The sequence below is a fragment of the Bos indicus genome, chromosome 1 (assembly GCF_029378745.1).
Source record: "Bos indicus isolate NIAB-ARS_2022 breed Sahiwal x Tharparkar chromosome 1, NIAB-ARS_B.indTharparkar_mat_pri_1.0, whole genome shotgun sequence".
Taxonomy (NCBI): Eukaryota; Metazoa; Chordata; class Mammalia; order Artiodactyla; family Bovidae; genus Bos; species Bos indicus.
In genome coordinates this window covers 19281863-19309402 of record NC_091760.1, presented here as the reverse complement: position 1 = coordinate 19309402, position 27540 = coordinate 19281863, and the positions used below count along the sequence as shown (strand labels likewise).

The window sequence follows — 27540 nt, the reverse complement described above, 5'->3', positions numbered from 1 at the left end:
GAACAGTCTTTTGGACTTTGTGGGAGAGGAAGAGGGCAGGATGGTACGGGAGAATGGCATTGAAACGTATATTATCATATGTGAAACAAATCACCAGTCCAGGTTCGATGCATGATACAGGACGCTCGGGGCTGGTGCACTGGGATGACCCAGAGGGATGGGATGGGGAGGGCGGTGGGAGGGGGTTCAGGATGGGGAACACATGTACACCCATGGCGGATTCATGTCAATGTATGGCAAAACCAATACAATATTGTAAAGTAAAGTAAATAAATTAAAAAAAATAAAATATGAATATCGTCTTCTTAAATAAAGGAAGTATGTTTTAGGATTTTATCAGATTTTATTTTTACCTAGTGTTCAGTCTCCCTCTCATCTCCTTACATACACAGGTATGATGTCCATTTCCAACAAAACCATTGATTAAAACATTAACTGCTACAGAAATTAGCCAGATGCCAGTTTTTAAAGTAACCTTCCATTCTTAAAACTAGAGTTCTTTGGCTGGACTATTTAGTTTGCCATTTCATCCGTTAGTTTTTACTTTAGTACGTCTCCTTTTCTCGGGAATCTCTACTGTGATTCTTATAAGGACTATTTAACAAAACAGTTAAGGATTTCTATTTAAGGAAATGTGTAAAAAAATAATTGATTCTGTTTATTAAAATCTGTTCAAATTGTCTAAATATTACTTGCTGTTTTCTTGAATGGAAAAAAGATTTGCATATTTTTATATTATATGGCATTTTAATCTTGAGGATATTAATTTTTGGCATAATATGGAAACCCACCATAAATTAGTATTATTCGTAATTCTGCAAATTGAAGGCTTTATCGTCTATTTATATTTGTATCAGGAAGGATTCAGTATACCCTAAAATGTGATTACTTCAGAGTAATCCACGGTCATAACACTGTCCAGTGACTTGAGGTGAGGAATCTCTCTTGTCTGTTTTGTGCAGACTCTGGACTAAGCATTGTGGAGAAGAAAAAGACTGAAACCCATTATTTGTTTTCTTCCAAACCAGTTATAAGAAGTGTTGCATACAAGACAGTAATTTGAAAATCATATTTGGGAAATATTAGACTTTTATTTTTCCTAAAAATGGGTGTAACAACCCTTGGTGACCAAATATGAGACAAATTAAACCCAAGATTTAATAGCTTACTTAGTAATGAAGTCAGAATCTGAATGCATGAATGCCTGCTTTAAGAGACCAAGTTCATTTCACTGTACTGTGTTTGGGAGATATCACTTTACAGAAATTCTCCTCTACTTTAAAAGAACAAATTTAATCATTTTAGCAAGACTGTGGCTGTTCAAATGAAATTAAAGTGGGAAAATACTTTAATGGTTCTGTTATTATTTGTGTAGGAGTGTCTTAAATTAGAGGAGAGTGCTTAGCAGGATATGTATGTTGTTTTCTCAGATGCAGAGAAAACAAATACTTGAAGTCAAAAGACATTTGGTGTTGGTTGCGGTGCCCGTGTCTGAGTCCTGGGACAATCAATTCAATTGAAGAGTATAATTCTGCCTTAAATTCTCTTGAGCCAATTTCACATTCTTTACTAAATTAGCCAGTTCTTTTCCTTCCATCCTCAAACCCCTCCACATGGTGGAACTATAGAAAATTGCATTTTGTTGAGACTGAGAAAGCCCATGATAGTTAATCTTGTTTTTCTGCAATCATTGCCTGACCAGTAAGCAACAAAAGACTAGAACAAGCTGTATTCTAGAAACCCTTCAAGCATATGAACAATTGCGCAAAAGAGCCCCTCTTGGGCACACTGTAACAGCTAGAAATCAATCGGTGTAATGCAACCTTAGTTCCCATCTCTCCCTTTACTGTTCCGAATGGGTTAGTAAAACTTTACGGTAATTGGCAACAAAGGCAGTTGAACAATAGAACATAATCCTCATGGACTTTGTACCCACTATCAAATAAAAATTCTCTTTGGCAGAATTTATAATAGTAGTAACGCCAGGTATATGGTGCATGCATTTGTTGATTTTTCTCAAACTCTGTCTTCCAGGCATATAAAAATGAGAATAAACTTAACATCCCTGAAAGTCATATTCATAATAAATTACTGCTTGGAAACTGTGGTTTTCAAGTTTAATTGCCACATTCCCCTCTATAAATCTATAGTGTCTTGCTGTATGAGAGGAATGAATAGGAATGAATGGTGACTGGGGACTCATGGATCCAGTAAAAGAGGGAATGTGATATTTTACCACCTACTTACATTATGAGAATTCTTCAAGATTGAGTAAGGTAATTCAATATGGTCTCCAATAATAGGAAAGCTTTGGAAATGGAGTTTTTGTGGCCAAAGAAATGATCAGATTAAAACGGGCACTACTGAACACAACAATCTTGTTTTAACCTTAGTCTAGTTTTTAAAAGATCTTTTTGAAAAAGTATACAACTTGCTATTTTTTTTTTTTGGTTGTGTCCCTCCTTTATGCCAATCATGAATTGGTATCTGTATTATTTCCTTTCTTCATGACTGCTCTTTAAAACATATATTTAAATCTTTGTCTTTCAGATAATAAATACAAAGTTCAAGAACTAGGTGGCTTACCAAACATTATATGACGGTAATTGGTGGAAATAGTTAAGATGGATTCACCTACACATTTTCAATCTTTGAAAATTGTATGTTAGTTTTTGGTCTTCATTATGATTATCAAATGTTCATATAAAATGTGAAAGATAGAAATAAATATATACTGATTCCATTCTTACAGTTTACAGGTTGGAAAGATTTCTGTCCTACTCTCTAGGAAAGAAAAGTGCTGGTCAATCATTACCCTCATGCTCTGTGTTCCCCTTTCACCATATCCTTTTGCCAGAAGCTGGGCTGTTAGCCTATGTTTGATCCTACCCAGCTTCTCTGGTGGTTCAGAAGACAAAGAATCCACCTGCAATGCATAAGCCCTGAGTTTGATCCCTGGGTCAGGAGGATCTCTGGAGAAGGGAATGGGTACCCCTTCAGTATTCTTGCCTGGAAAATCCCATGGAGAGAGGAGCCTGCTGGGCTATAGTCCACAGGTCATAAATAGTCAGACACAACAGAGCAACTATGTGTATGTGTACATAGCACATCAAATGTCATAATACATTTGGTGTGTGGGATATTTTGGTCCATAAGACATTTGGTTCTTAAACACTTGATCCATTCCAAAAGGTCCTTAAAATTTGCTCCTATCTGAAGTATCCATGGACAGAGGATCCTTGGCGGATTACACTAAAAGGGGTCACAAAAGAGTCAGACACAACCGAGTGACTAAATAACAACAACAAAAAGTGTCCAAGAGCATATCTGTTCCATTCAAATGATTTGGGTTTTGTTGTTGTTGTTTTTTTTTTTTTTAATTTATTTTGGCTGAGCTGGGTTTTTTTTTGCTGCATGTGGGCCTTCTCTAGTTGCGGTGAGCCTGAGCATCTCTATACTTGCAGTGTGGTGGCTTCTCTTGTTGCAGAGCAAGTGGGCTCTAGGGCACGTGGGCTCAGTAGTTGTGGTGTACATGTAGTTGCCTTGCAACACGGGGAATCTTCCTGGACCAGGGATTGAACCCATGCTCCCTGCATTGGCAGGCAGATTCTTAACCTCTGCACCACCAGGGAAGTCCTTCAAATAATTTTGGACAGGACCAAATCATCAAGGACCATTTTGGTGTGGGCAGATGTCTTATGGGCATTCTGGATAGGACTAAAAGTCCTGCAAGAAACTGGGCATATTGTTCAGTCACTTTTCATATTTTTGGTGGGCTTGTCTTCAAGAGAGTAAGAAAGAAAATTTGTTTTAAGTCCACAGATATTTTGCTCTAGCACTTTTTTTCCTTCTATGTCTTTCCACATATTTCCCTTAGGGTGTTTTGTACACCTAAGAGGTCCTCAATAACTGTGGGTTGTATGAATCACCCAGTGAATCAATAAATAGGTAAATAGAAAACACAGCACTAACTTTGGTATTTGTTGCTGACTTTTAAAGTTATAAAAATATTTCTTAAAATATATTAAAGTTATTTAAATTTTAGATTAAATTAATTGGTCATTATTCATCCTAAGATCACTTTTTGAGAGTGTGTTGAAAGGTGATTTTAGATGTTATAAATAGTTTTCTGCATTGCATAAGGGACAGTGGGCTGAAGAGCAGTTCCATTTTTCACTGTGTTGTGCTGCTCTCTGAACAACACCAAAATACAACCCCAGGCAGGCTTGTCCTACCATAAGAGCCCTCCATGGGTTTAGAGGTGGGATGATTTGTTTCATAAAGTATTTTGATACATCATTCATATATCACTCTGCTTTTCAAACTTCATACCTACTGTTATATCTAGGAATTGCTAAGTCTTACCCAGAGACCACTTATAGTTTCACAAATGTTCTCTTCTTGTATTACATAATCTTTGATATAAATTCTAATAACATGAAAATAGCAGCATTATTTCAGGAGCTGAAGAGTTATACAATATTGCCTGCATGGAGTTTACCTAAAGAGACTATGTACACATTCAGACTGTTTAACATGAAGATTAAGTTAGTAGAGAAGACACTTTGGTTAAGCAGCAGATAGACAAAGGCAAAGTAGACAATTATTAAGAATCTGGAAAAATTATGACATTAAAGACACATGCCAACCATACACAAAACTTAAAAATAAACTCAAAGTGGAGCAAAGATAAATGTAAGGCCAGACATTATAAAACTCTTAGAGGAAAACATAGGCAGAATACTCTTTGACATAAATCCAAACAAGAAATTTTTTGACCCACCTCTTAAGAGTTACTTTGCCTCTTTGATTTCTTTCACCAGTGTTTTATAGTTTTCTATATATAGGTCTTTAGTTTCTTTAGGTAGATATATTCCTAAGTATTTGGAAAAATATACCATGTTCATGGATTGGAAGAATCAATATAGTGAAAATGAGTATACTACCCAAAGCAATTTATAGATTCAATGCAATCCCTATCAAGCTACCAACGGTATTCTTCACAGAGCTAGAACAAATAATTTCACAATTTGTATGGAAATACAAAAAAACCTCAAATAGCCAAAGCTATCTTGAGAAAGAAGAATGGAACTGGAGGAATCAACCTGCCTGACTTCAGGCTCTACTACAAAGCCACAGTCATCAAGACAGTATGGTACTGGCACAAAGACAGAAATCTTGATCAATGGAACAAAATAGAAAGCCCAGAGATGATCTACGCACCTATGGACACCTTATCTTTGACAAAGGAGGCAAGAATATACAATGGATTAAAGACAATCTCTTTAACAAGTGGTGCTGGGAAAACTGGCCAACCACTTGTAAAAGAATGAAACTAGAACACTTTCTAACACCATACACAAAAATAAACTCAAAATGGATTAAAGATCTAAACGTAAGACCAGAAACTATAAAACTCCTAGAGGAGAACATAGGCAAAACACTCTCCGACATAAATCACAGCAGGATCCTCTATGACACCTCCCAGAATACTGGAAATAAAAGCAAAAATAAACAAATGGGACCTAATTAAACTTAAAAGCTTCTGCACATCAAAGGAAACTATAAGCAAGGTGAAAAGACAGCCTTCAGAATGGGAAAAAATAATAGCAAATGAAGCAACTGACAAATAACTAATCTCAAAAATATACAACCAACTCCTACAGCTCAATTCCAGAAAAATAAATGGACCAATCAAAAAATGGGCCAAAAAACTAAATAGACATTTCTCCAGAGAAGACATACAGATGGCTAACAAACACATGAAAAGATGCTCAACATCACTCATTATCAGGGAAATGCAAATCAAAACCACTATGAGGTACCATTTCACGCCAGTCAGAATGGCTGCGATCCAAAAGTCTACAAATAATAAATGCTGGAGAGGGTGTGGAGAAAAGGGAACCCTCTTACACTGTTGGTGGGAATGCAAACTAGTACAGCCACTATGGAGAACAGTGTGGAGATTCCTTAAAAAACTGGAAATAGAACTGCCTTATGACCCAGCAATCCCACTGCTGGGCATACACACTGAGGAAACCAGAATTGAAAGAGACACGTGTACCTCAATGTTCATTGCAGCACTGTCTATAATAGCCAGGACATGAAAGCAACCTAGATGTCCATCAGCAGATGAATGGATAAGAGAGCTGTGGTACATACACACAATGGAGTATTACTCAGCCATTAAAAAGAATACATTTGAATAAGTTCTAATGAGGTGGATGAAACTGGAGCCTATTATACAGAGTGAAGTAAGCCAGAAACAAAAACACCAAGACAGTATACTAATGCATATATATGGAATTTAAAAAGATGGTAACAATAACTGTATACGAGACAGCAAAAGAGACACTGATGTATAGAACAGTCTTTTGGACTCTGTGCTAGAGGGAGAGGGTGGGATGATTTGGGAGAATGGCATTGAAATATGTATAATATCATATATGAAACGAGTCGCCAATCCAGGTTCGATGCATGCTACTGGATGCTTGGGTCTGGTGCACTGGGACGACCCAGAGGGATGGTATGGGGAGGGAGGAGGGAGGAGGGTTCAGGATGGGAAACACATGTATACCTGTGGCAGATTCATTTTGATATATGGCAAAATCAATACAATATTGTAAGTTAAATAAATTAAAAAAAAGTTAAAAAAATTAAAAAAAAAAAAAGAGTTACTTTGCCAACAAAGGTCCATCTAATCAAGGCTATGGTTTTTCCAGTGGTCATGTATGGATGTGAGAGTTGGACTATAAAGAAAGCTGAGCGCAGAAGAATTGATGCTTTTGAACTGTCATGTTGGAGGAGACTCTTGAGTCCCTTGGACTGCAAAGAGATCCAACCAGTCCATCCTAAAGGAGATCAGTCCTGGGTGTTCATTGGAAGGACTGATGTTGAAGCTGAAACTCCAATACTTTGGCCACCTGATGCGAAGGCTGACTCATTTGAAAAGACCCTGATGCAGGGAAAGACCAAGCACAGGAGAAGGGGACGACAGAGGATGAGATGGTTGGATGGCATCACCGACTTGATGGACTTGGGTTTGGGTGGACTCTGGGAGTTGGTGATGGACAGGGAGGCCTGGCGTGCTGTGGTTCATGGGGTCGCAAAGACTCAGACATGACTGAGCGATTGAACTGAAGAGTAAGGAAAATAAAAATAAATAATGGGACCTAATTAAACTTAAAAGGCTTTTCACAGCAAAGGAAACCATAAACAAAAAGAAAAGACAACACTCAGAATAGGAGAAAATATTTGCATACAAAGGAACTGACAAGGGATTAATCTCCACAATATGCAAAGAGCTCATGTAGCTTAATATCAAAAGAACAACCCAATCAAAAATTGGGTGGAAGACCTAAATAGACATTTTTCCAAAGAAGACATACAGATGGCTAAAAAGCACATGGAAAAATGCTCAACATCACTAATTTCTAGAGAAATGAAAAGCAAAACTATAACGAAGCATCTCCTTATACTGGTCAGAATGTCTGTCATCAAAAATTCTACAAACAAATGTTGGAGAGGGTATGGAGAAAAGGGAACTCTCTTGGTGGGATTGTAAACTGGTATAGCCACTCTAGAGAACAGAATAGAGGTTCTGCAAAAAACTGAAAACGGAGCTACCACATGACCCAGCAATCCCACTCCTGGGTATGACCAAAGAAAATTATAATTCAAAAAGATGCATGCACCCAGTACTCATTGCAGCACTGTTTACAATAGCCAGGACTTGGAAGCAACCTAAATGTCCATCAACAGAGGACTGGATAAAGAGGATGTGGTACCTATATACAATGGAATATTGCTCAACCATAAAAAGGAATGAAATAGGGCCATTTGCAGAAACTTGGACAGACCTAGAGACTGTCATACAGAATGAAGTAAATCAGGAAGAGAAAAACAAATACCATACAAGATTGCTTACTTGTGAAATCTAGAAAAATGGTACAGATAGACATATTGGCAAAGCAGAAATAGAGACACAGATGTAGAGAACAGGCTTAAGTTTGTTAGCAAACTTAACAAACTGAGAGCAGAATGTGGGTAGGATGAATTGGGAGATTGGGATTGAAATAGATACACTATTATGTATAAAAAAGATAACAAATGAGAACCTACCGAATAACACAGGGAACTACTGTTTTACTCAGTGCTCTAGTCACCTACTCATTGTTCTTTGGTGACCTAAATTGGAAGGAAATCTAAAAAAAAAGGGGTATATATGTATATGTATAAGTGATTCACTTTGTTGTACAGTAGAAACTAACACAACATTTAAATCAGCCGTACTCCAATAAAAATTTAAAAACAAATACATGCCATGTGTTGGTATAAAATACCCACTTAATGAAAAATTGTTGAATGACTGAATCCAAGGGAACGTTGGTACTGATTTGGCAACCATACCATGTTAAAAGGAGAGAGCAAGTATGTGTCACTTGTATTCAGAGAGAATAATTAGAGAAAAAAGTCCCTCACACCTGATGAAACCTGTATCCTTTCTGGAAAACATTTTGATCCTTTCTGGAAAACATTTTGATCCTACTCTTGGCATGCTTAGCAGAAGATAATAACCATGATTCTAATAGATGGAGGACTAGAGTGAGATTAGATAATACAGGCATTAATTAACCTCAAATATGTTGTTGCCTTTTGGTAAAAATTAGACTAACTATAAACTTTCATGCTTTACTTTTCTTATCTATAATAAGGGTACTGTTAACTGCTGTTTATCAGATAATTCTCAGAAGTCCAAAATGAAACATAACAAAAACTTTTTAAAAAACATGAGAAATTATATTATTAAAACTGACCTGGGGTTGCCAGAGGAATGCTGGTTGTTAGCTTTTCTGTAAAAATAAATAAAATAAATAAAAATTACATTTTTAAACCGATTATTAGGAATTCCTCCTGTTTAATATTTTATGTGAGAGTTTTTTAAATTACTATGAATTATTAATGTTCATTAACTTAATATATGATTTGTATCTGGATCTAAAAAACAAATCTTTTATGTTTTTTATTGATTTTTATAGTAGTATAGCAGAGGTTTTTAGATGTGTTCACTTTTTTAAGGAAAAAAGATTTTTTCAATAATTAATATAAGAATTCACTTATTTCATAATGGCTGTAGACATAAATGTCCTAGATTAATCTGATGCTATTTGAAATAGGAGCTTGAGATATGCTTAAACTATTGGCCTTGGAGTCCAGAGAATTACTTTTAATTCCTGACTTTGATAAATTTAAACTGTGTGACTCTGGGCACTTTCTTTATTACTTATATATTTTTAAGTAGAAAAAGTATTAACTCTCTACAAAATCATTCTGAGAATTAAGTGAGATAATGTTTGTAAAATATAGTACCTAGTAGTAGATACTTCAAATAGATTTTTTAAATATTATAGAAGTGTTCATGATTACAAGTGATATAAAAAGTAATACAGTTATAGTTTTATAACAATTTACAGTTTAAAAAGCACTTGTTTATGAATTTGATGTTTGGGATGACTTCTAACATTTTTAGAAAACTTTTATTATTCACAATTTATGGGAAACAGATTTTCAGAAGGTGAAATGCTCAGTGATTCTGATAGTTGGCAGAGACAGGATTAGTGTTCAGATCTTTTGACTTCAATTTGAATAAGATGTTTACAACAAAATGATTTTACATTTTAAGATAACTCAGGTTAATTTTAAAATGATAATTTCTCAAAGCTCTCTTTTGATAATCAGTATCATCTTGATAAGACAAAGTGAAGTCCTCAATTTTATGAGCCATAGTGACCAATTGTAGTTAGAAAGAGAGAGTGAAGAAAATGCTGGAATAGAGCAAAGTTAATATTAAACTTTAGATTGTCCTTTCCAAACAGTACAATACATTTTGAAAGTTATCATTTCATTATCTTTAAGATTCCTTTCCCTCATTCATAGTGACCTTAGCAATGTCAGGGCTTCATTTCCAAGGCTGCATAATCAGAGTCATATTTTGAGATCACACACACATCATATATGCATACATATGTATATAGAGTTTGAAATATGAAAGGATGATTGCAATTTGAAATGCATATCCTTGCATACATACCTAAGCATTATGAATCCTGGATACTATGAACTACATTATTCCAGGCCAAATGTATACTTTTTACATTTTTAAATGAAGACTAAATACCTCATTTAGAAAGAGCCACCAGAAAAAAATAGAATCCTTGCTTAATGTCATAAAGTTTTATGGTCACCAAATTATATATTTTAAAATGTCGTTAAGTACTGACCTGACGTTGTTGCAGGACTTATCGTAGAGAAATTCTCCAAAGAGGCTGGAATAAAGTTGGTTTGAATATAGTGCTTAGAGTATTACAAAACATCGAGTGCAGTTCAAATAGTTATTCAAAGGGCATCTGATCTAGAGTTTCCATTTCATCCTTTCTTACCCTGAACGTTCCTATTTATTTAATTACTATTTGATTATACATTCAATGAATTTTCAGAATCTTTATATAGTTTCTCTATAAAATGTATATATAACAGAATGTTTCATTTATTTTATCCATTTAAGAAGGATAGCTACTTATTCATCATAGTTATATAGAATAATTTATATTTAAGAGAGATAATCTAATACCCTCGATCTTGTGGGACCTAGAATCAATGGTTTTGCGTGAAACAAATGGATGCCAAAATAATCTGGCACATGATAACATCTATTGAGAACTAAGAACTGTTTAAGCATAAAGTGATTTTCACTTAAAAGATAAAAATAGCTATTTTCTTCACCATTTAACATGTTTAATATTTTTAAAGACACAATGACAGCTATGTTAAAAATAGAGGAAACCAAAGTATATCTTCTGAGAAGCCCTGATCTAATGAATTTGATTTTATTCAAAACAATATTTATAGTAAGTGGGCTAAGAGGTAGGTCTTCTTCTACTAACTAGATGGTTTATTGCATTATTTCCTCATTACTGCATTGTCTTCTTTGTAAAAGACCTGTAACAGTTTCATAAATATGTGGTAGATTATTAATGAAAAAGATAAAATCAATTTTATAAGATTTTTTTCTTAAAGAAGATAATATCTTAATTTTTCATTGTGTTTGGCTTGACAGTTTACTGTATAAAAATCTAAGATGTTTGTGAGATTATCAACCAATTTTAAAATGTAACAAATTTGAAAATTGACATGATGCAAATAAATATTAAAATGAAATACCAGGCTCATCTGTATCCACAATCTCTTCTCTGTAAACCTTCAGCTAAATATGTTTTCGAATTCAGAAATTTTTAGATGTTAGAAAGCTCATCAATATATAAATATCCACTTCAACAGGAATAAATGCACACTCTAAGTAACCTATTGCCAGTTCAAATAGTTTTACTTCAGCATAAGTCAGTATCGATTTGCTCTTAAGCAAATATATAAAGACATGAGTGCTTTGTTTCTTTGATTCTGTGATAGTAGATACAATATTGCAGACCTCTAGCTGCTTTTCTTTACAGCAAGGGCTCATCAAGCACAGTTTACTTTTATCCAGTTTCCTGCTTTATCCTGCTGTGCCTGTTCAGTGAGAAGGCAACTCAAGTTCTTTAGTGCTTCCTCTACTGATGGTTTGGTCCCCTCTGGCACACCTGCTGCAGCAGAGACTATTTTGGTTTTTTGTCCAATTCAAATGGGCTGAAAAATATTACTATTATTAGCTAGAATAAGTGTTTTTTTATCAACACATTTACCCCTGAAAACAATGCTACTACACAGTATCTTTACTATTCCCATTTTCCAGATGAGATAACGAACATACAGAAAATTTTGGTAAACTGCCTTAAATAACACAGCTATTTAGAGGTAGATTCAGTATTCTAGGGGCGTCCCAGGTGGTGAAGTGGTAAAGAATCCGCCTGCCAATGTAGGAGGTTCAAGAGACTCAGATTCAAACCCTGGGCTGGGAAGATACCCTAGAGAAGGAAATGGCAACCTACTCTAATACTCTTGCCTGGAAAATTCCATAGACAGAGGAACCAGGTGGGCCTACCAGAGTGTTGCAAGAGTCAGACACAACTTGGTGACTAAACAACAATATGACTATCAGAAAGTAACCCTGTGTACGAGACAGCAAAAGAGACACTGATGTATAGAACAGTCTTATGGACTCTGTGGGAGAGGGAGAGGGTGGGAAGATTTGGGAGAATGGCATTGAAACATGTAAAATATCATGTATGAAACGAGATGCCAGTCCAGGTTCGATGCACGATACTGGATGCTTGGGGCTAGTGCACTGGGACGACCCAGAGGGATGGTATGGGGAGGGAGGAGGGAGGAGGGTTCAGGATGGGGAACACATGTATACCTGTGATGGATTCATTTTGATATTGGGCAAAACTAATACAATTATGTAAAGTTTAAAAAAAAAAAAGTAATGTGTCACTTTCAGATGGAGGGTTCCTAGAAAACCAGTGTTGTGCTTGGCCAAGGCCAAAAGTGTGATTAGACTCACAAACATTTATGCATGCCAATATTTTCAGAACTTCTTTGGTATTTGATATTTTACAAAGATTTTCTCATTGGCATTTTTTTTTTCTGTTTTCTCCATATTTCACTATCCTTATGTAAATGTGTTACTCATGCAATAAGACAGGTTCCTAAAAGTCCAGGGTGATCCCATTGCTCCTTTGGTACATAGAATTTTAATTTCATGGCTTATTGATTCAAAGTATCAAATAAGGTTCACAGATACCTGTGATATCAATGCTGTTCAAGTCAATGTGGAAAGTGACCAGTTGGCTGGATTTATTTGCTTCAATGCCTTGAATCAGTTCTTCTTTTACATTTTTATCTGACACCCACTGGTCAAAGAGAAGGTCAAATATGACTATAATGCTGCCATTTCTGCAAAGCAAAAAGTGACATAAGAGAAAAAACTCAGCCCTCTTCAAATGATTTGCGTTTGGCTCTCTACAGTCATCACCTTGTTAATCCTATCACACTTGTACAAGGAAGGTCATGTCAAGTGTTATCTTTATTTCACAGGTGGAAGAAAGAGAACTTAAACAAGGGACCGTTTCTACAAGAGCACAAGATATATCCAGAATTAGAACCCAATTTTTCTCAGTTCCACAGTAGCACACTAATCCCTAGGCCAAACCACAATCACTTGAGTCAAATTAAACAAAATCACATGATATCATGACATTTATTCCTATTGCACTGTTTGAAAAAATGAGGATTTGTAATTGGATTTTTTATTTTCACTGATGACTTCTAAGTAGGAAGAAGTCTAAAGTAGTTACACTGATTTCAGAAAAAAATTTTTTTTTCTATGTAGTTAACAAAGGCCTGATGGCAAGCTTATAACAACTGTTAATACATTATATCTACTTTTTCTTCTTCATTCTTAATATAAAATATTGAAATATATCCTGACTTAAAAAAGCAGAAAGAAGACAAGCATACATGGGTTACTGGGAAGTTGTGGGCTATACTGTCTCATTGTCAAGAGTTGGATTATGTTGTCTGTTCATCTCTGACCATGATGTTAGAGTTCAGTTATATGACCCAAGTCATCATTTCTTTTCTCCTTCTCTGAAACCTGCATTTTAAAGTTTTCCTCTCACCGGTAATTTGTTTACAGTTTAAAGAATCAAAAAATTAATATTTGGCCAAGTGGAAATACTACAGGGATTTTTGCTCTTTGGTCTATGTTTCTACTTTGCTACTATGCTTTTAAGGGCTTCCCTGGTGGCTCAGTGGTGAAGAATCCACTTGCAACGCAGGAGCCTCGGGTTCGATCGTTGGATCAGGAAGATACCATGGAGGCGGGCATGGCAGCCCACTCCAGTATTCTTGTCTGGACAATCTCATGGACAGAGGAGCCTGGTGGAAAAGAGTTCATAGGGTCGCAAAAGAGTTGGGCATGACTGAAGTGAATGAGCAGGAGCAATGCGCTTTTAGGATACGACTGTTTGGAAAATGAACTCTAGCTCTGGTCTTCATTCTGTACGCTTCAGTAAGCTAAGGCTACTCAGGGTTTACTTGGATCCTTACGAGGCAGACTTAACGGACTTCTCTGGTGGTACAATGAATAAGAAAATGCCTGCTAACGAGAGACGTGGCTCAGGTTCGATTTCTGGTCTGGGAAGATTCTACCTGTTGCAGGGCAACTAAGACCCGAGCACGTCAACTACGGAAGCCGGCAAGCACAGAGTGAGCGCCACAAGAAGCCAACAAAATGAGAAGCCTGCATGCCACAACCAAAAATAAATAAAACCAAAATGCAACCAAAATAATAAATTAATAAAATAAATAAAAATAGTAAATAAAGATAATTAAAATAATATATTAATATAACAAGAAGATAAATGGTAATCAAATAACAAAAATAATAAATAAAATAAAACCAAAATGCAACCAAAAATAAATAAATATCCATTAAAAATAATGGAATATTAAGGAAAAAAAGGCAAACTAAAGAGAACCGAATTTTGCATAATATGTTTGCTATTTCTGAAATTTAGGCATTTAAATTCATATCTGTAAATTAATTAGTTTCTTGAAGGGCTTCATCAACTCCTGAAGGGTTCTTTATGTATCTGTATGTATAAATGTCTTGGTAGAGCCTACTCAAAATGTCCCTGAAAGATCACAGTAGATCACCATTCCCTCTCGGTAGGATATTCCTTTTTAGTTTCTGTGCTTTTATTCAAGTTCACAGTTTAGAAATAATTCCTTTCTATGTAGCTAGGTTTTCATGATTGATGTGAACGGGCTGATCAATAATTGCACATTTCACCTCTATTAAGTATAGAATTTTAAAATGTTAGAATGTTTAACTTTCCAATCATTTGGTTAAATCAAATTATCCAAATCTTTTAAACACAAGGCTCCTTAATAACTATTTACTAAGTAACAATGTCTCAAATTCACCCATACATGTAATCACTTGCTATCCATGATAAAAGTAGATTTTATTACAGACACTGTTTTTACATACTCCTCCACACTTGTGAATTTTTCCATGCTAGTCAGTCTCTCTTTATTTGAGAATAATGCTCCATCTTCACATAACTTCTGCAACCATTGCTCATGTCAATGATAGTTTTATTCATGAGCATGTGACTAGGACCTGGCCAATGGAATATGAGGTAAAACTGATTGCAGACTTCTAGGAAATGTTTCCATATTTAATGTAATAAAGGCTCATAGTGGACTACTACTCTGTTGTTGATTATTATTATGTCTACATGTGATTGCTGGAACTGTTGCATCTATTGTGGAACCATGAGGCAAGTTATGATTGTCAAGCTGCAGATAGCATAATAAAAGATTGAAAACACGTACATTTTTGATCAAGTCACAATCATTGTAACACTGAATTAACCTCTTCTGAAACCTACAGATTTCTTGTGATGTCGGATGATAATCTCTTTTGTTTAGGATACTTTCAGTCATGTGTTCTGTTAATTGCTATTTTAAAAATCCTAACAGGCATATAACTCTCAGGTTTCATGCTATATTTATTTAAACAGAAGCTTGAGTAAAGGAAAATGACTCTAGTATTTTTCACCTGATGTTGGCCAACACTAATTTTAGCAATAAGGAGACTGAAACTTAGATCATATATGTAATTGTGCCTAGAGTTATATAGCTTACTAGTACTAGATGGTGGAGAAGACAATGGCACCCCACTCCAGTACTCTTGCCTGGAAAATCCCATGGACAGAGGAGCCTGGTAGGCTGCAGTCCATGGGGTTGCTAAGAGTCGGGCAAGACTGAGCGACTTCCCTTTCACTTTTCACTTTCATGCATTGGAGAAGGAAATGGCAACCCACTCCAGTGTTCTTGCGTGGAGAATTCCAGGGACGGCGGAGCCTGGTGGGCTGCCGTCTATGAGGTCGCACAGAATCGGACATGACGGAAGCGACTTAGCAGCAGCAGGAGCAGCAGCAGCAGCAGTAGTACCAGATACAGAAATAAAACCCAGAAACTCTGTGTCCCAGATGTGTTTTGATATAGTTCTGATTCCCCACCCCCCTGCACTGCTATCAACACCATTATGAACTATTTATTGATACGGAAGACAATATAATACATTTGCCTAGATGCAGGTCCAGGTTTTTATTATCTTGCATTGTTAGCAGAACTTTATATCCAAAGAGATGGGGGAAATGGTTGGTTGGAGTTGGGATGGCGAGTGAATAGTTTATTGCCTCCACATTTTGGGGAAATAGAATCTTCCCTCCTCTTTTTCTCTCCCTCTCTCCTCTCCTGCTCCTCTAATAGCTCTTCATCTTTTTCTTTTCCTTCTCACTTTCTCCATCTTTTCCTCCTCTTCTTCTTCTCTTTTTCCTTGTCTTCTTACCAATCTTTATCCCAGACTTCTTAAATGAATAGAGTTAAATGTGGTTAAAATAAAGTGAGAGTCGACAATGTCCATTAGTTCCTCTGTCTTCAATTCATCATTGCCAACTCATCCTTGGTTGCCCAGCATATAGTTTTAATCCTGATTAAAACAGATTTTTTCTCTTTATGTAACTTTCACAGATTTAATTTCACTTACTACTTTCTTTTATTTTATTTGAATTAGGAAATAGAAGAGGTAAGGTAATTTTGGCAGAGAGCATACAAATCTGGAATTTCCTTTCACTGAGTTGAAAGTAACCGGATTAGTTTATTTTCAGGCATAAAACATCTTTGTATGAAAGATGTGGGGATTTTTTGGTTTTAAATTATATATTGCATTTAATAATTCATTTGCAAGGACAGGAGTTACATATTCTATACACACAGTTGCATTCTTTAAAATTTGTTTCTTATTCAGTATAAATATTGAGATATGAAAGATATACAGTAGAAATCAGGGAAACCATAATAAACATGTATGCTTTACCTAATAATAAAGTTAAAGCTGTTATGTGGTTTAGTAATCATCTCTATCACAGCTGTGAGATTGAATTTATTTACTAAGAAAATGCGAATTCTTCCTTTAGAAAACAAAAAAAGGAAACAATGACCATTTTCATTTCAAAGCCCTTTTTCAGTGGAATATCTGAGTTCATCCTTTTTTTTTTTTTTTTTATAAAAAAAGATAAATCCTATCATTATACAGAAAGCCTGTGTGCAATAAATCAAACGTTTCTTATCTCTTATTTTCCTTAATGATATTGATAACCTCTAGGGTTGCTGAGTAAACAAAAAAGTCTTTCCTTTCCTAACTTGATGACTTATCTGTGCTCAAAGGGCAAAATAAGCTTCCTATTGCTACAAAGGGTAAACAGCACTTTATTAAAAGAATCAACTCTTAAATGCTCTTTGGGTCAAAGCATTTTCACAAAGCAGGGTAATAAAAGGGTTTCCAGACATGGGTAGACCATTTGCTTGTCCTGCAGAGTAGCTCAGCACACACACACACATACACACATATGTACACAAAACTTAATGGAGGAGGAAAGAGTTGACATTAAATAATATTTTTAAAAGGAAGAAGAGAGAGGTTAATGACTAAGTGTAGTATTCTGAGTGCTGTAATTTGACCATATACATGTGCATAAAGTGTGTATTTCATTAAAATCAGTAACAAAAAATGAAATAGGCATTTTTAAGGATTTTTAGATGTATTTTTCAGAGTTGATATGGCTACTGTTAGTTGAGAAGTCAGTTATTTCTGTTTCTTAATTTTATCAATCAGTTTAAAGTACAAATACTTTATAAAAGCAATTAAGAGTCTGTCACTTATTTCTATAGGCTTTTCTGATGGCTCAGGTGGTAAAGAATCTGCCTGTATTGGAGACCCGGGTTCGATCCCTGGGTTGGGAAGATCCCCTGGTGAAGTGAATGGCAACTCACTGCAGTATTCTTGCCTGGAGAATCACATGGACAGAGCCTGGTGGGCTACACTCCATGGGGTAGCAAAGAGTCGGACATGACTGAGCAACTAACACTTTCACTTTTTTCTGTAACTGGAATATGTCATTTTATATCACATTAGTTAAAGTAAACCTAAATGTTTGCTTGGTACTTTCTTCCCTGCTTCTAAATTTCTTTTCTCATCCTTTTCTTCTCAGTCTCCCAGAGCACCTACCTATAATTTATCTTACAGACATTTTCATGAAATTCCTTTGCGTTGCATCTTTTAAAAACTCACTTCTGATTTAAAAGTAGTTCAGCTACAACTAGGTGAAAGTTTCTCTATACTGATGAAGTATATTATTTGAAAATTGTTATAAAATATGTATCAAGGTATAGGCACTATATTGGTCTCCTAGGTAGTTTAAAGGAAGGGAAAGAAATAATTCCTCAGCTCAAATAATTTACAGTTTCAAATATAGTGATTTTACTATCTAGAGAAATGTAAGGTTACTTAATAAATACCAAAGAAAATGCTAGGGTTTTGATAAACTACCAGACCTTATATAAAAGTCTGTATTCAGCAAATTTTCTCAGTTGAGTAAAAACAAAGTTATCCAGCAAGTTGTAAGCAAGAGAAGACAAACAGTTCCATTAGGGAAACTATCCTAATAAACTCTGCACTACATACTGTGCTTAGCGTGGATTTCACTGTGCAGAGCCTTATGAAGGTGAGGAAGAACATGGGATTCCGCTCCTTAAAAGAGATAGTTGCTCAGTCGTGTCTGACTTTTTGTGACCCCATGGACTTAGCCTGCTAGGCTCCTTTATCCATGGAATTCTCCAGGCAAGAACACTGGAGTGGGTAGTCAGTCTCTTCTCCAGGGAAATCTGTGCTAAACCTTTAAGAACTAAATATTAATTGAAGCTTTAATGCAGATCTCCACATTTAGTCCTCTCTAAAACTTGAAAAGAGAAATCAGTTCCACTTACTCTAAAATAGATAATTAACTTAAAGTGAAATAAAATCTTGCATTCATGGCTTTACCTACACAGAATAAATACTGAATAAATATTTTAAAACAATATTTTGAGTAAAATACACAAACAAAAAACACTAATAAATCTTTCCTGAGAGGCCATATGTCTCCTTCTAGCCCTGAAGTTAGGTTATGAAAGAGGTTATCAGAGATCATAAACCCTGGAAAACAGGAGTCAAAGCCTCTCTATTGTGGACAGGAATGAAGACAGGACATGGGGTGGAGTTGACTGGCTACTGAGACTAAGATATCATGAATGTGCTATCTGGGATAAAGAATGATAAAGATAAATAGATAAGTAGGTGAAAAATCGCCTTTTTTTTTTTTTTTTTTTTGTATTTGGTAAAATAAAGCTTTGTGCTTTTGTTCATTTTGTTCCAAAAAGAAACAGCAAGGACTAACATTTCCTTCTCCCCATTAACTAATTTGACCTTCTGTCATTGTTCTTCTAAGTATAATCTCTTTTTCTTTGACTTGACCTATCTCTGTTTGGTCCCTGTGAACCAAAGGACTGTTATACAAATGTCAGGACTGTTGTGAAGACCATGTAACAAGTATCTTTGGTGGTAGACTCTCTGGTTTAATTGTTTCTGATCTGAGATAGATTGCGTGAGTGCTCAGTCATGTCTGACTTTTTGAGGCCTTTTGGACTGTAGCCTGTCAGGCTCCCTTATGCGTGGGATTATCCCAGAAAGAATAATGGAGTGGGTTGTCATTTCTTCCTCCATGGATTCTTTCCCACTTAGGGATCAAACTCGCATCTCCTGAGGCTCCTGCAATGGCAGGCAGATTCTTTACTGAGCCACTGGGCAAGCTTGGAAATAAATAAATTAATTAATTAATTAATAAAATACAGTGAGGCTCTTTGTATTCTCCAATGACCTGAAACCCCCTGTGGCTTCCATTGGATATAGGTTAACTGTCAGACTCCTAGACATCTGCATAAAAGCAACCTCACTCTTCTTCATGTGTCTCTGAAAGATTTTGTACTCAAGTGACGGAAATATGTTAATATGAGATCAATTATCTAGCATTGTTATTTTCTACCAATATAAAAGTCTATACTGTGCCACTTTTCTCAACCCTCCCAGAAAATGTTGAAAATTTAAAATATTCCATTTTCTCCAAAAATTGTGATGCTCTATTTACAAATATTAACAAGAGATTACTATGTTGTGATTCTGTGCTTTCTATTTATATAAAAATTTTGAGCTATACTCACTCAAATTGTAAAACTCTTGAGTTTTTATATTCATTTTTCAGATTACTTGATTGAAAGATATCATCTATCTGAAAGTTAAAAAGACATATTAAATTTAATATGTTATTTATTAAGTAAACTAGTAAACAAATTTAAACAAAATAACTTTTATATAGGACAATTTTGGGGTACTTTCCTTCTCTGTGATGATACATTTCATATATTTAAGTATCCTGAGCAATTATATTTATTGGCTGATTTTTTTCAAAGAGAATAAGATCTATGTGGGCTTCCCTGGTGGCTCAGATGGTAAAGAATCTGCTTGCAACTTGGGAGACCTGGGTTCGATCTCTGGGTTGGGAAGATTCCTGGAGAAGGGAACAGCTACCCTCTCCAGTATCCTAGCCTGGAGAATTCCATGGACAGAGGAGTCTGGCAGGCTACAGTCCATGGGGTCACAAAGAGTCAGACATGACTGAGTGACTTTCACTTTCACTTTCAAGATCTATATATCTCTAGCAAGTAGTTAGTGAAATTATGTTATGAAATTTTAACATAGTTAAAGAGAGAAAGAGAAAAAGTCTCCTACCATTTGCTGAATGTCAAAAGCAAGAACTTTGAAGTCCACTGAGAGTTTGTCTTGCAAATGAGGATTATAAGTAGCTCCGGATATTATTTTCAATGTCCCTCTGGCTTCATGACTTTTTCCAAATGCTGCATCTAGATGAATTTATTAGAAACAAAACTGAAAATGTGAATGATGAGTAAGAAAATATGCACATTCTGGTTAAGACACAGAAGTAAAGTTCTTACTTAATGTGCTGACTCTGGAGTTCTTGCTTTTTCTTTTTAGTCTTCCTGTTTCATCATCAGCTGCTTTTATCCTTTATTTTTTTTCTTAGCTATCTAGTTGTTTTAAAAGATTGAAAATTAAAACTTCATCTCTGTCCCATTATAATTTTTTTTCTTTTCTTTGAAATCTAACCAACTCTGCAGACTTCCAAGTTTTGTTTTGTTTTTGTTGGTTTGTTATTGAGATTCCTGTCAGAAGATACAGGAATGATCAACTTCCACCAATTATGGGAACTGATTCAGGAAAACATGGTGAGAAAGGCACCATTAAAAGTTTTGTAGTTGCTTTCAGATACTTCTTGAACACCTAGAATCAAGGGACACTGCTGGTTTTCTACATGTGGATTGCTGTGAGGATTTCAGTATGTGCATTACTTTGAAGCATAGCTTTGAAACTACTTCTTTCATTCTAATAATTATAAATTTGACATGTGTAACCTTTTGCCATTAGATGGGGACTGTCATTATTGGAGAAGTTTTTGAGAATGCTGCAGAAAATATAATTATCTCAATATGAAAAATATGTTTAAAAAAGCTAACAATTTGGGTAGGGACGTGGGAAATAAAATATGCCATTAAGTCCAATACAATACTATTATGTGATTATTTTCCTTGAATGTCTGTTCAAAATGAATTGCTTCAGATGAAGCTCATACAATGATGAGATCATTAATGAATGTGCTAATAATGATGCATTGACCTGATATGAAAAGATGCTATTTCTTTTTTTTTCCAGCTGGGGAAATTGGGGCTTAGACTCACTAAGAAAATTTTTCAATGTTAAAGAGTGACAGATATGTAATTTGGACAAAGGACTGACTGACTTCAAACCTCAAGATCTGTCATGCTGTGCTGTGCTTAGTTGCTCAGTCATGTCTGACTCTTTGCGATCCCATGCCAACTGTAGCCTGGAAGGCTCCTCTGTCCATGGGGATTCTCCAGGCAAGAATGCCATTCCCTTCTCCAGGGGGTCTTCCCAACCCAGGGATCAAACCCAGGTCTCCCATATTGTATATATTGACACAAATCTCTTAGTTCAGAAGAAACTTTTAGAATTAATATTTTAAACAGTACTCAAAATTTAAATTTGTGTATTTAAAACACAAGGAAAGACTGAGGAACTGTCATGAATTGCCAGAGACTGAGGAAACATGGAAACTAAATACAATGTAGGAATCTGTCCTGAATCCTGAACAAGAAAAGCCATTAGTGAAAAAACTGGTGAAATTTGAATAGAGTGTTTAGTTTAGCTAATATTATTGTAACAATTTTATTAATTTCTTGGTTGTAATAGTTGTATATATATATACTAGATACTGACTTGAGGGGAACTTGTATGAATGTATAAAATAATTCTACAATTTTTACAACTTTTTGAAATCTAAAACAATTTCCAGTAAAAGTGTTAAGTATATTAAAGTGTATAGTATGAAATACATAAAAGTAAGTATAAAGTAAACTAAAGATTGAAGGCAAAATGAGAAGAGGGCAGCAGAGGATGGGTTTTAGATAACATCACCGACTCAATGGACATGAATTTGAGCAAGTTCTGGAGACAGTGGAGGACAGGGAAGCCTGGCATGCTGCAGTCCATGAGGTCTCAAAGAATCCAACAGGCTTAGCAACTGAAGAACAACAACAAATATTGAAGTATGTATTGAAAGTGTGTCTTATATCCTGTGGTGTAGTGTTATAATGAAGCGAAGTCGCTCAGTCGTGTCTGACTCTTTGCGACCCCGTGGACTGTAACCTACCAGGCTCCTCTGTCCATGGGATTCTCCAGGCAAGAATACTGGAGTGGGTTGCCATTTCCTTCTCCAGGGGATCTTCCCAACCCAGGGATTGAACCCCGGTCTCCTGCCTTGCAGGCAGAAGCTTTAACCTCTGAGCCACCAGAGAAGCCCTGGTGTAGTGTTATAGCTTTATTTCAAATCTCTTCTTATATTCAGTTGTTCATGATTAAACCACACAAACTTTTAAAAGTATTTATTCTTTTATTTTCCTGGTAAAAAACTAACTTTTGTATTTTTATTGAGTATGAAACATTCCAATGGACTTCCAAATGATTACATGTCCTTGAAGGTATTCACAGGGCATTTAAGACCAAAGTGGTCACTTTTCTAAAAGGCTCAGTGAACTTCTAAAATTTATTTAATTTTATATCCACAAGCCTTCCTTCTCTTTGTATATAGCTATAGTAGTAATATAAACCAGGGATTATATTGGAATTCTTTTATAAAACTATAAATCATGTTTATTGTTTCTAATTTAAACTTATTTGCTTAAAGGAAAAGAACTAACTCAAAGGTTGAGAATTTTCTCAGTAAAACCAAAATCACTACCAGTAAATGGTTTTGAAGGAATTAATATACCATATAACTCATCATTTTATAAAAATGTGAAAATTTTCTCAGAAAAAATAAATCCAATATTCAAGGTTTTTGCTATGCTAACATTTTTTAAAAAATCATATAAATGAATGAATGGTAGAGTGCACATTATCCAGTTAGATTATCTAGCTTGTACTACCTGGCAATGCTGCAAATTGAAACAAGTTACCTAAATTCTGCCTCTGGTTTTTCACTTGTAAAATGGGTGTATCAATAGCAACTAACTCATAGGTTTGTTGTAACAAGAGAATACATTTGTAGAGCTTTTAAAAGCAGTTGGTACAGGTAATTTGGACTTCCTGGCTGGCTCAGATGGTAAAGAATCTGCCTGAAATGCAGGAGATCTGGATTTGATCACTAGGTTAGGAAGATTCCCAGGAGAAGGGAATGGCTACCCACTCCAGTATCCTTCCCTGGAGAATTCCATGGGCAGAGGAGGCTGGTGGGCTACAGTCCATGGGGTCACAAAGAGTTGGACATGACAGGTCAGCTTTCACACACAGGTCATTTAGCTCTAAAGAAGAGGTTTTTATTTAGTTATTTATTTTTTCTGTTAATCACAAATTGCTACTCAGGCATCTTGAGACATTTATAACTCCACAATTATACCAAGGTTCCCTTATATTGTTATAATTAAAATTGATGTACTAATAAGAATGAAGATATAATTCTCTAGAAATAAGCAATATTTTTCTTTAAATTGGCCTATTTAGCCACTATTATAGTCAACAAGGTTTGAATATGTTTATGAGTTAAATTCTATCAGAACAGACCCAAAGGCTATGAACCTACTTTGTTATATGTTGACACTGAGAATCTAATCATTTTTTAATTTTAAATACTTAGTCTCATATTCAAATTCTGAATTAAATTTAAAATTATATACCAACTTAAAAAATTCCTATGATGTGAGCTAAGGTGAAGCATCTGAATGCAATATAAATACCTTGGCAGGAAATCAATCACAGCAATGGATACAATATGCTGGCAGGATTCTGGAGACTGAAGTGTATATATTCACCTGTGAGCACTTTCTGTAGCCAACCTTATGTAACTTACCTTTTACTGATCCCTGGATTGACAGCCAGGACACGGCAATTAATCCAGCACAGAGCGCCACCAATATGACAAAGAGAACGGCAAACATGACTTCATAGGTGGTGAGAGAACGGTGCCTTGATGGTACACTTCGCTTTGACCCCATTTTTGGTTTTTGAAGGTTTGCTACTCTAAGGACTCTGGAAGAGCACAGAAGCTTGCAGCAGTTGAAGAGCAGAAACTCTCCAGTTTTCAAAGTTTTGTCAAACAACAAATCTACATTAGTCTTACTAGTCAGTGTATATGAGTGTGTATGTCCCTTTGGCAGCATTATGTCTCTATACATTAACTAGCTTTAATCTTTAAGAAGTTAATCTTTAATAAGATACTAGTGAGTACAGAGGTGTTTAGAGTTATAAATGTTAATCACCCAAGCAGGTCAGTGTCAATGTGAATGAAGTTAACTGCATGTTGTAAACAAAAATGAAACTTTATCACTTTGAGAACTGGTAGAAGAAATATGAAATTCATGATAGTCAAATTAATCATTGGGCACACACATGATATTTGTAGTAAGTCCCTAACAGATCAACCTTCTACCCTCTGACTCAGGTCATTATTAAAGCATTTTTCCTGTTTTATGTAGGTTTAGACATTCTAAAGATAACTTTTAAACACAGATAAATAGCCTAATATATATATTAACACTTATACCTGTCTTCCCGTCCTTCCTCTATCCCACTTTCTTTCTCTCTCTCTCGCAATATATATATATATATATAGCAGGAGGCCCGGATTTGACCCCTGGGTGCAGAAAATTCCCTGGAGAAGGGAATGGCAATCCACTCCAGTATTCTTGCCTGGAGAATTCCATGGACAGAGGAGCCTGGTGGGCTACAGTCCATGGGGGTCACAAAGAGTCAGACACGAAACAATCACAAATTTTGCGATCTTCACTATGTCACCCATCTAAAGTTCCACAATGTAAGGGAGTATTGATCTAACCTAAAGGAAAGTCCACATAAACAAGGCATCACATGCCAACATTTTCATGTCCTCACGTAGTTATCAATGAACAAGAGTAACTGCTGTGGGAGGAATTAAGCATTTGTTTCTCTTTTAAGGAAGTATTCTGGGTGGGGAAAACATTACTCACTTGCCTTGAACTTTACTATTTTAAGTATCCCAACAATAATGACAGGACAGGTTGAGATAACCACGCTCATGACGATAGTTACGTGAAAACCAAGACTGTCCTGTGATAATAAAAGTACACTTCATCATGAGGCCTTCCACACTTTGAATAACAATTAATTTAGAATTAAAATTAATAAATAAAACCAAACTTGTTCTGAAGTAAGCCAATTTGTCTCTAGTTCTGGCAAGTAAAACTGGTCAGAGGCAAGGAAGTACTAGGTCTAGGGTTAATGTGTTGAAAGTGTGGCCTATTATATTGGCTCAAATAAGCAATAACTTATTTGTTTCTTCTTTACTCTTGAACAAAAAGAACCACATGTTGCTCTCTGAAAGCCTTGCTAATAAAAAGTGGAATATAAATAAATAAAGGTATGTCATGGAATATATTTATATTTTTTATTTAACTGAGTTCATACTACGTATTCTTGATCACTTTAAAATACACATGAAAAGAGAGAAACCATGGATGGAGTTGGGAGAGCTTTATCTTTATCATGTTCTAGGAGATGATTCTAACGACTGGTGAGACACTCCTATACAATGGGAGACCTGAGAGGGTCCCCTTGAATTTGGGGAGTCAGGAAGATGGAGATAAATGACTGTCTTCTTCATTATAGCTGTTGCATTGGCAATTGCTTTCAGAAAAATCGAGTAGAATTTTCTTTTTACTTTATATAAGGGAAGAAAAATAGCAAAATTTGTTCATGCACCATCCTCCACATAGGGCAATAATATACTAAACAGAAAATTGAAAATCAGCAATTATATACTTATGTTCAGAAATGAAATCAGCATTCATATTATAATTTTTCCTCAAATTATATGCTTTAAGTGACTATGCTTATTATGTTCAAATAAATGAGTGGAAGAATAGCTTTTCTTTAAAAAGACGTTGATATATGAAGGACAGACTGAAAGAAGACGAATAGGTTAATGTGAAAAAGGACAAATTATATGTCTTGAAACTGAAAAAATTACTAAAATAAAATGGAACTTGTCATGCTGTGCTGCACTCAGTTGCTCAGCCATGTCTGACTCTTGGCGACCCCATGGACTGCAGCCTGCCAGGCTCCTCTGTCCATAGATTCTCCAGGCAAGAATGCTGAAGTGGGTAGCCATGCCCTCCTCCAGGGGTCTCCCAAACTCAGGGATTGAATGCAGGTCTCCTGCATTGCAGGTGTATTCTTTACTATCTGAGCCACCAGGGAAGCCCAAGAATACTGGGGTAGATAGCCTAGCCTTTCTCCAGGGGAACTTCCCAACTCAAAAATCGAACTGGAGTCTCCTGCATTGCATGTGAATTCTTTACCAGCTGAGCTACCAGAAAGAAAGAAAGTGAAGTTGCTCAGTCATGTCCCACTCTTTGTGATCCTATGGACTGTAGCCTGACAGGCTCCTCCATCCATGGGATTTTCCTGGCAAAAATACTAGAGTGGGTTGCCATTTCCTTCTCCAAGGGATCTTCCCTACCCAGGGATCAAACTCAGGTCTCCCACATTGCAGGTAAGCTCTTTACCATCTGAGCCACAGGGAAATCCCCCAAGCTACCAGAGAAGCCCAGAACTTGCCATCTCAGATAACAAACCTCATTACACAGTTATAATAAAGAGTGAGTGATATTGGGCCAAGAGTGAAAAAATATCTCAGTGAAACAGAATAAGGAATTCACAAGCAACTTGATTCATATATGGAAATTTCATATGTCAAAAAGATAGTCTTATTAATATGTGAAGAAGAATGCTCTTTCATAAATAATGCTGGGTCATCAGGTTATTCTTCTACGGATATAAAGTTAGATCTTTATCTCACATCATAAGAAAAATAAATTCCAGGTGGATAAATAAACCAAAAACTATAGAAATTGTCATTTTATTAAAAATGTGAACTAGGAAGAATATTGATAAATTTAGCCAATAATAACACAAACTGGATTTTAAACAAAAGACATACAATGAAAGTAAAAACAAAACACAAAGTA

The 27540-nt window shown here is 35.6% G+C and overlaps 1 protein-coding gene across 2 annotated transcripts in view; it reads right to left on the bottom strand.

Moving 5' to 3' along the window:
• Positions 1-24531, bottom strand: part of TMPRSS15 (transmembrane serine protease 15) — a 142393-nt gene extending 117862 nt beyond the window's left edge. The window contains exons 1-6 of one of the 2 annotated variants that reach the window (XM_019961132.2): positions 24387-24531; positions 20675-20805; positions 20107-20174; positions 12740-12891; positions 10281-10325; positions 8817-8852 (exon numbers count right to left, since the gene is read on the bottom strand). In XM_019961132.2, coding sequence (XP_019816691.2) covers positions 8817-8852; positions 10281-10325; positions 12740-12891; positions 20107-20174; positions 20675-20805; positions 24387-24531 — 577 coding nt within the window. The remainder of the gene's footprint in view (positions 1-8816; positions 8853-10280; positions 10326-12739; positions 12892-20106; positions 20175-20674; positions 20806-24386) is intronic. The other variant, XM_019961208.2, reaches the window with a different exon arrangement.
• Positions 24532-27540: the final 3009 nt, after the last annotated feature.